The sequence below is a fragment of the Barbus barbus genome (assembly GCF_936440315.1).
Source record: "Barbus barbus genome assembly, chromosome: 12".
NCBI classification, from domain to species: domain Eukaryota; kingdom Metazoa; phylum Chordata; class Actinopteri; order Cypriniformes; family Cyprinidae; genus Barbus; species Barbus barbus.
Genome location: NC_136740.1, coordinates 10,446,441 through 10,456,756, shown reverse-complemented (window position 1 = coordinate 10,456,756; position 10,316 = coordinate 10,446,441). Strand labels below are relative to the sequence as shown.

Here is a 10,316-nt window from a genome sequence, read left to right as displayed (position 1 = left end):
GTTACCCCTATAATCTTTGTTTTATTTACAATTTTGAAAACTCATTTTGGTAACACTTTAGCATAGGGACCAATTCTCACTGAAGTCTGAATATATCCATTCTAACTGAAGTTTATTAGCATGCACATTACTAGCATATTGGCTTTTTATTAGTTATTAAGCACATTTTAATGCCTTATTCTGCGAGACCAAATTCTAGATCCCCATCCGTAAACTTAACAACTACCTCACAAACTATTAATAAGCAGTAAATTAGAATTTTATTGAGGATAACGTCATAGTAAATATTTAGTAATAGTGAGAATTGCTTCCCAAACTAAAGTGTGATCCTCATTTTCACAGTGCATATATGTATACATTTTTTAAAAATGACAAAAAAAATGTATACAGTGTATATGACTTTCAGTTTAACTGTCCACACACACATATAGCATGGAAAGAACCCCCTGAAAAAATCTCTCACACCACCACAAGTGGTTCAGCCCTTTCATGTCAGGCATAATCAGCCGGCGTATGAACATGGTGCCAAGTGTCTATGTGCCAGGAAACCTGTGGATGTGGCCCTGGCACCCTGCGCCGGCATTTGCTGTGACATATTGCCCGTGTGATCATTCCACCTCAGGGTCGTGTTCCTCTAGCACGGCTGGCGTCCCTTCCTGACAGCTTCCCTCGCCCTCCTCTCTAATCACTCGTTCTCCAGGGATAGAAGGGTGAATGGGGGGAGGAGTCATTTGAATGAGAGGCAAAGGCCTGGCATGGTTTACAGGGCTCATTTCTGTAATTCATTCTCTGTCTCTCAGGACCTGAACGTTGGCAATGAATCCACCCGAGCCTTTTCTCTTTCATATTACTGCCACACTCTTATTTTACTTTTTTTCTTTCTTCTAATCATTTGTCCTCCTATTTTCTCTTTTCATTTTCTTTCTTCTCGCCTGTACGGTCATTCCGCTGCCTGGCACAATAAGAAACATTGATTTTAAATGAATGAGGTGTTTTGGAGGCTGGAAGAGCCGTGCTCACAGCAGAGGCCTATTTTACTTACAACCAGACATGCAAGCCCTCAAAGTGTTTCCATATGCTCCTGCATAATGACATAGATTCAATATCTATATCTATATTGAACCAATATGCTTTATTTATAAAAACTCATACTCGTCTCGAATGAATCAAGAGGCTTTTGAGCAGCGCTCCCCAAATGAAGTATTACCAAGCACATCTTAACCTCACAGACCGTAAATACACTCAATCCAGAAACAGAGCTCCAGTCCGAAAACCTATTTCAACTCTAATGTCAGAAATTAAACTGAGAGCAGCAAGGGATTGTTAATATTTAAGGCATTCAGTATAACCTTATATTCATTTTTTTTATTATTACGTATAATTTTTTTCTTCTTCATTTTATCCACTCATGATATATTACAAGCTAGAAGTATTACTATTTATTTATTTATTTATTTTTTTATTTAGGTTGTTTTATATTGACTGTTTATATATCAAACATCATACATATTGCATATATAAAAAATTATTTCATATGGTTAACTCATTATTCTTTGGTGTAATGAACATTTCACTACCAAAAAAAAAAAAATGAATTAATAAATACATGAATTAATTAAAAAAATACAATTAAAGGACTATATTTATAAAATATAATTGAAGAGCATATGTGATATATAAAAATGCTTATTATTGGAAAACTATTATGAAAGGAGCTGAGCTTTTAGTTAGTTACCACTAAATACTGGCAATTCTAATCTCTCCAAATTGAAATAATCTTTCCATCTTGCCATATTTTCAGAGGCCAGATCTTGTCTTTGTTTATGAGTGAGTGACTGCCATTGTGTGCTAATAGCTACTTTAAATAGCACCAATTAGCCAGAAGCCTGAGATGTTCAATCACTCTGAGGCTATTAGCCTGTAATCAGGTGCTGTTCAGGACCCGACGTGTTCTGCTCGCTTGCTCCATCTCTCCCTGTCCATTTCTCTCTGCAGGGGGTCAAAAAAGCAGGAAGAAAGGGAATGAAGCCCCTTGATGACCATAAAGTGAAGACTAAATGTTCATGGTTGAGCGGCAAATAGTATTGCTTTTTTAGTCTTGTAATGCAGTTTTAATGCAATAGTGGGCGATAACTGTTTAAATGGCTGCTTTGCATAATGGTGAAATTGCATATTTTCTTTAAAATTGGGTCCCCAAATTGGAAGTCACCGATGCCTGAATATAATATTGTATTTTTACAATCCGTCAAAAATGTAGACGCACCTTGTGTAATATTTGTTATTGCTGTTCTCCATTTAGAATAATATAAAAGTCATAAAACAATGCAATAACATTATAAATAACATGTTAAGATTACAGATTTGCAAACTATGTACATTCTTATTTTCTTTAAGATGTTAATACAGGGATGCTTATTAAATGGTTTAAAACAGCTTTTTAAACAGTTCCAAGATTTGCTTCGCAAATGGCTGCTTGACTGCCTTTCATTCACTATGTTTTCTATAAAAAAAAAAAAAAAAAAAATTCATTTTAATAATTTTAATTTGTATATGAATACATTAATGTATTATATATAGGCCTAATAAAATACAGTAAAAACAGTAATATTGTGAAACATGTTTAAAATTAAAAATAACTATTTTTTATTTTAATATACTTTAAATGTTGAAAACAGTTGTGCTGCTTAATATTTTTATGGAAGCAATAATACATTTTTTCAAGATTCACTGTATTTACTGTTACTTTTTAGCAAATAGATAGATAGATAGATAGATAGATAGATAGATAGATAGATAGATAGATAGATAGATAGATAGATAGATAGATAGATAGATAGATAGATAGATAGATAGATAGACAGATAGATAGATAGATAGATAGATAGATAGATAGATAGATAGATAGATAGATAGAAAAACAACATCAACCCAATGAAGTGTGTCCAAATGTTAACTAGTAGTGTATCATTAATAAAAAAATAATATATATATATATACATCTTAAAGCTATTACTGGACAAACGGACCTGCTGTTTTTTCTAGTGATCACTTTTATTATTTAGTACAGTTTAAAATGGACAGATGCTCACACACGCACATTTACCCACGCGCACAACACACAATGTCATGCTGTCTCACACCTGTTCAAACAATCCCGACTTTACAACAGCAGCCCAAACTGCTTGTTTTGATAATAACTCTGTTGGCCGAAAACATTTCCAGACCACTGATCCTTGTTTGACTGCTGCTCTGTTGAGTTTGACCAACGCTACACGGAGGCCTATTCTTATCAAACAGGATGTGATCATTTCCCACAGTCACCCTCTTCGCTGCTTAGAGCCAGACGAGGCGCCAGCAGAGAAAAACACTAAGGTGTACAATCAAACAAAGAGTATAAAGCAAAGAGTATATTTTCCGGCTTGTTTATGGAAAATGATTATGGAAAGTAATATGACTGTGTGCGATGATGAAATTGATTACTGTTTAAGTAGGGGAAAAAAGACAGAAACCTTGTGCGGGTTTCTCATAAAAAATCCATATAGCTGGTTATACATGCTTATATAGACCAGATGATTGACAGCTGGGGAGGTGTGGCTTATTCCACTGTGTATATTTGTTCTACACCTGGATGACATAAGCAATATGTTGGCTTTGTATGTAGTAGCAACACACGGGTGCATTTTGTACCTGCTGGGAATAAGGGGCCCTCAGGAGCCTCTATTAGTGTGTACGGTGGCAGCGGGTCACATCTTTTTTCACAATATTCCCCTGCCCTTTTTGAATTTCTCATTTCGGCGAAGCTGAAAATAGCTGAGAAGCACAAAACCTGAGAATCTGAGAACATGTGACGCTGTGACCTCAGAGCATGCTGGGAGATGCTGCAAATCTGCAGGCGGTATCTACAGTATCCCATGGACATCTACGGGCTCCGTTGCTTTTAACCTTGAGAGGGATGGAGAGAGAAGGGGGGAGCTGCTAACTGTGCAAAAACGCTTGGGGTTTTCTTTTGTCGGAACTGATTTTAGTATGCAAACAATGTTAGCAGAGATAAAATGTAGAATACCTGCAGGATCTGCATATTTGGTTCAACTGTCTTATTGCTTTTCTGCACAATCTACTCTAAAATAGATCAGTCCATTAGGGGGCACAATCAGAGAAGAGACTGCAGGCTTAAGCTGAAACAGTCCACAGATAGGTAAACAATGAACAATGCAATAATAATAAAAACAAAAAATTGGTATTTACTCTGTTTGGAATATTCAGATAAACAGATGAGCGGGTATTGCATTGAAATAAACCTGGTTTCCTATTGTAGATTGACAAATAGCCAGATCATTCTATCTGTGATATTAATAATATTTTGTCACCATGAGTGTCAGTGTTTTCTAACTGTAAAGGCTGCTGTACAGTTCTTTCAATGCAGTCTGATAATAATACAGGGCAAGAAAAATGTCTCAAATCTTTTTGTTTGCCATGAACAAATGGCAAACGTGAAAATATCAGATGCAGGACAGCGAGTGAAGTGGAAATAAATGACAGTTAGATATGGCTTTTGGATTGAAGACATTTTTTTATTCCCTCAAACACTGTATTTTATCCACTTTGGTTCTCTAGAATTATAGAAAGTGAGACTTTACGTGCCTATGAATAGTTCACAGTTAAAACATACTCAGTATACAAATATTAAAAAACATCTAAAATATACTGTTGAAAATGTTCAGGGTTGTGCTTCTGTGGACAGAAAGGCAAACTTAAATAGGTACATCTGAATTAGAAATTAAAATAGTTTGGAATACAGGACAATATTCTGCACATGTTTATGCCTGAATTACTTCTGTTAAATCAATGCTCACATAAGCATGCTATAAAATTATATTTCACCTTAACGGAAATCAAAAATTTCTCAAATGAGATTAAAAATATTGTGAAATTGTATACAGGAAAGAGGTTTTGTACAAACAAATGCCTCTTTATTGATTGTTCAGTGAAGAATTTTCTTATTTCAAATAATTTATTCAATGGATGAAAAGTATTCTTCCATGCCTTTAGCAATTAACTAATTTAAATGAAAGAGTTTCTAAATATATTCACGCATCAGGAATGCAGTAACAGTTTATTGTATAAATGTTTTAGTAATTGTGCCCACAAAACTAATTGAACGTACAGAAAACCGAGCACGAGCAAACTAGTTTATGATGAGACCTTTATTAGCAGAACATCATGTAATCATTCACTACATTTATGTGAAAACACAATATTTACAGAACAAAACATTTTTGATAAAAAATATTTTAGAATAATTACAATCAGCTGGTTGAACATATATTCTCTTACACGTACATTTATAGAACATCCTTGTTATGTACAGCATTATTTAAGTCAACACTTATCGTAGTTCTTTACAATATTAAACAGCAGGGAAATCCCTGTTCAACACAAATCACCTAACAAAGATGTCAGATGTTTACATTTCCATTTTGATTCATAAAGCTTTACAGTCTGCTGTTTTTAGTAAAATTAGATGCAGTTTTTTTTTTTAATCTGAGGTGCCTTTAGTTATGTTCCAATTGGAATTCCAGTGGAAAGGGGGTGAGGGCTATGGATTCTCTGTCCAAATTCAGCGCTTCCCCCAATGAGAGAGAACAGAATGGGCACAGGAGAAATCTGGCTGGCTTCACCGCATCTTTGACAGCTGACGTTAAAATGTTTACATATTATGATTTAGTAGCTATTAGTTTCAGTGCAGCTCCTGGTGTGTGTTGGGCCTGGTGTGTGTTGGATTCCCTGGTGAAGCTGGGCTTGGCTTTGGATGGGTTCAGTGCACACCTGTGAGAGAGGAATGAATAGAAGGGGTGTGTGAACTGTGTGCTCCAGACTGACTGGCGCCACCGACATAACAGAGGGCATGCTTGATCAACAACCCAAAACAAACCAGGTCAAACAACAAGCATAGTGCTACGCAGGCCCGGACCGCTAACCTCACAAGTATACGCGCTCCCACACACAGCTGCGGGCCAACCGCCTCGGACGTTTCACTCTGTAGCTACCGTCTAACCGCCCTCTTAGCAAGACCGCCATAGCGTGGACAGTTATTGCGCAACCTACAGCTGGGTTCGAGTGGCTGCCAGCGTCCGGGAGCCAGAGTTACAGTCCAGCCAGAGCAGAAAGCACAAGTAGACAGATTGTCACAAAAACCGGCATTCATACTAACTGGAATATTATGGTAATAACTTCTATCTATGCGGTTTTTACTGTCACGGCTCTATTAATAATAACCATATAGCCATTGCAGCTGCATGTACTGCCAGCTCTATTAGAAGTCTGTTACCCAATTATCCTGACAGTTCAGCCCTGTTCTTAGGCTGTGAATTCTGGGTAATGAAAAGCATTTCCCTGGCTTTTTCCACTGCTGCATGTGTTCAAGCTTGTTTGAAATAGTCTTAATGCAGGCTGATTAACACACTTGGTGTGTTTTAATGTAGATGCTTTTTTTGTATTGCGATGATAATAGGTTTAGACACAAAAATGAGACAGTATTTTGGCAGCAAAACTCTAAAACGTTTATTTAATAGAAATCTATTTTATTTGAAAATAATCATCAAATAATTAGTTTGAATTAACAGCCATTTCATGTTTTACAAATAAAAGAACGTGTGACACAGAATGTGATGAGAAATCATTTTAAAATGATTCAATTAGTAATTAAAAGCAGTATTTGACTATGCATTAAAAACAAGACACATGCCTACACACAGAAGTGCTGAAGAACCGATCTAGGATTGGATGAATTATTATACGTAACCTTACATGAGACGTGGGATGAGTCCTTTGAGAATATTTTATATTGAATTCATGTACTCACCGGTGTGCAGCATTTCAGCGGCATAAAATCGAGTCTTCCTTATTGACACCCGTCGTCCTCTGAAAGCAAAGGAAACAGGTGCGTTCATTCTTACTGCGGCTAACAGTGAGGTGACACGAGGGCCACAATAACCATCAATAAGCTGTTGTACATGGAGTCATTTAAAATAATAATAATGATCATACAGGAGATAATATAGCTATAATAAATATGCACACACACAAACATATATATACAAAGGTTTAGATATATGCCTACATAGTTAAAATATTATATTACATTATATATTCAGGCTATATATAACATTAAATAAACTAAGAAAATAAAAAAAAATTACATTTTGGCAAAGAACAAGGAAACACAGGCCTCCAGCAGTCTGATCTACAGCATCATATTTGGTCTGGTGCAGTTCACAGAAACACACACTATTGTCACTTCCGTGCGTAATGAGGCTACCGTGCACAGCCAGTATCACCACAGTTGTTTTAGTGAACGTTCACGAAGGTTTCTGGTCCTGCTTACCTGCTCTGTGTTGATTTGTGTAAGAGGGGTCCGTGTGGAGGCGGGTGGGCTCGTCTGTTTCAGGAGAGCCGGGTGCGTCTCCAACGCCAGCTGCAGGTCCAGGATATAGTCAATGACATGCTGGAGGATCTCCACTTTACTGACTTTCTTATCCTGCGGAATAGTGGGCACCAGGCGCTTGAGTCGGCTGTAGCAGTCGTTCATGTCGTACTGCAGACAGAAAAGATCCTCCTCTTCCATTTTGCATCGGCTGCACTCCGACAAATAACGCAAGGAGAGCTGACTGCTGCCAGAAGAAACCTTATGAGGGCGAACCGGTGCGCTGGCCTTCATTGTAATGAACAAAAGCACAAAGAGCTAAACGAGAAGGGGGGAAAAACACACGTGCGCGGGACGCAACAAGAGGTTTCGTTTAAAAACGCAATTTGGAGCACGCAAGAAAAGGAGCGCAGTTCTATCCTGACCACATGTCCTCTCTGAGTGGGAACGCACAGTGTAAAACAGCGGATGAGTTGAGGCTGGTCATATATAGAGGAAAAGGGGAGGTGCCACCCGCTCGAGCTTTGACAGTCCTGCGCGAGGAGAAACCGGTCAGTCACGAGCGCCCGTGATGAAGGAGCAGCGCGCGACCTGTAACTGCGGAGGAGCTCAAGCGCAAATAAGAGGCTGCTGGGTGAAACGTCCTTGCATGTGTGTGTGTGTGTGTGTGCGCGTGAAAGAGGTACAAAGATTTTCATTCGTTAATTGTGAACAAAATTATTCCATTGTTAGCCTACATTTTTTTTAGCAAGTCAGTAGCTATAATGTAAGTAGGCTAATTTATGCCTTGGAGGTTTAAAAAAGCATAGTAGAGACCGGGGCAAGTTGTCACATTTGTCACAGATATCTCAGTAGGCCAGCCTAACTCGTTTGGACTCAAAAGTCGAATTATGAAATTATTCAAACCCCTCTTAAATTAAAACAGTGTTTTTCTGCCCTTAAACATTAACATGTAAGCACCATAAGCACATTAAAACTTTACTATTTAATTAAGGGACAACTAGATAAAAAGGCAAATTTTAACTAAAAGTGGTAAAACTTTACAAGAGGTTCCCAATAGTTAATAGTAGGTAAGATTTACTAATATTAAATAACAGAGAGAAATACATTTGTAACATTAGTTCATAAAAGTATCTCTGTTCATTCTAAGTTCATGTTAGTTTCATTTAATAATATTAACAGATTCAACATTTGATTTTAATAGGCCTAATACGTTAGTAAATGTTGGAATTAACATACTAAGATGTCATACTTTTCATTGTTTGTTCATGTAGTCAATTTTAACAAATGGAAGGTTATTGTAAAGTCTTACCTTGAAAGTTTACTTTGTTCTCGGGACACTGGATTTTCATCAGTCTCGGGCAGCTTTTATTGGAGCAAATTGTCATGTGTTTTATAACGTGGCATTACAAAACAAACAAAAAAGGGTTTTATTTTGGATGTTTTCTCTTTAAGTTTAGCTGAAATCTTAGACTGTTTAATCACAGACTCCACTGTGACAACTTACCCCATGTAGTGTGATAACATTCAAAAATAAACCTATACTGAGAAATATGAACTAAAAGAGCCCTGGTCCTCCCTGTATGAGAAAAAAAAAATATCAGTGCTCACATGTGGATGTTTTGTGTCAACATGCCCTATATACAGTATTGGTTCAGTTACCTATTATAGGCCATTTAATAGCTTTTCAACAACATTCAACAACAACAATAATAAAACAAAATAAGCAATAAACAATTTATATATAAGCCTATATAAAAAAAAACAATACAATATTCTTGTGACACTGTTCTTGTATAAATTATTTTATAGTATTGCTTATACAGAAAAGAATCAGTCTTTATCCATTTGCAAACTTCTTATGAAGTGTTCAAAAACTTCATACAGCATTGAAAGAGCAGGATATTGTTTTCCGGGCAAATACTTTGAGTCCAGACAATCATTCATGATCAGTCACCTCAACACCCAATGCTCATAGAGTCACGAACATTATCATATTTTTCTAGGCATCTTTCATTCAAGCTTTCTCCAGAAGAGGTTTTTGATTATGAATGAATCACCGTTTAGTCTAACTCATTTCATTCATTTTGTGTGCCAGCATTGCCACAGTACAGACAATGTTCCCATAATCCTCATGGTAGATTCATGGGTCTCGCACCACAGACGGACCGGCGCCAGTCCCGTGATGTCCCTTATTCGCAGAAGTCCACCTTCAAATAGTCTCACATCCGTGGCAAGTTGTCAAGGTGATGTAAATGCCTCCCCTCTGGTAGCAACAAGTTAGAATCTGCTTTGCCTTTCCTCTCACTTTGATGCATGGAATGGTGTAACGTTCTACCTGGGTAGAATTTGTATGTGTGTGATATGTATTAGGTAATCATGAGTCTTTGTCATGAAAAATTCTACTTGCTTTCTGCAGGTGGGTTGGCCAAACACCCTGCAGCTTAGCAGGTGCAAAGAGTTTGCAAATAGCGCTATCCGTCATGTTCTGAAAAGGGGTCCTCAAAACGTAGCACTGGCGTCCTCCTTTGAAAACAAAACCACTTACGATGCATAAAGCCCTGCAATTAGCACATCACAACAAAAATCCTCGCCGTTCTATTCTTGTTTAGTCAGAACTTGCATTGGTTGGTAATACTTTATTTAAAAGGGAATGTGCAAGGCTATTACAGGAATGTTTACCACATCTCACATCTAACTCAGGGCTCAGCTTTTATTCAGCATGCTGTTTGATTATAAACTCTAAATATTAATTCTATTAAATTCTAAATATAAATTAAATTATGACATTTTTTTTTTTTTTTTGTAGTTTTTTCTATAAGGGAATTATATATATTATACATAATATTATATATTCCACACACACACACACACACACACACACACAAATCTT

At 36.9% G+C, this 10,316-nt stretch overlaps 1 protein-coding gene across 1 annotated transcript; it reads right to left on the bottom strand.

The window, feature by feature from the left end:
- Positions 1-4,554: 4,554 nt before the first annotated feature.
- Positions 4,555-8,022, bottom strand: LOC306878001 (DNA-binding protein inhibitor ID-4-like). The gene is made up of 3 exons (XM_079430080.1): positions 7,385-8,022; positions 6,863-6,921; positions 4,555-5,826 (listed from the first exon to the last, which is right to left on the bottom strand). The coding sequence occupies exons 1-2, from the start codon at positions 7,715-7,717 to the stop codon at positions 6,877-6,879; spliced, it is 378 nt and encodes a 125-aa protein (XP_079286206.1). The 5' UTR covers positions 7,718-8,022; the 3' UTR covers positions 4,555-5,826; positions 6,863-6,876.
- Positions 8,023-10,316: the final 2,294 nt, after the last annotated feature.

Bases quoted from the DNA above. Each gene is read 5' to 3' on its own strand.
- LOC306878001 (XM_079430080.1), bottom strand. From the start codon at position 7,717: ATGAAGGCCAGCGCACCGGTTCGCCCTCATAAGGTTTCTTCTGGCAGC. The intron at 6,922-7,384 runs GTAAGCAGGACC...CTTTGCTTTCAG, and splicing joins CACAAATCAACACAGAGCAG to AGGACGACGGGTGTCAATAA.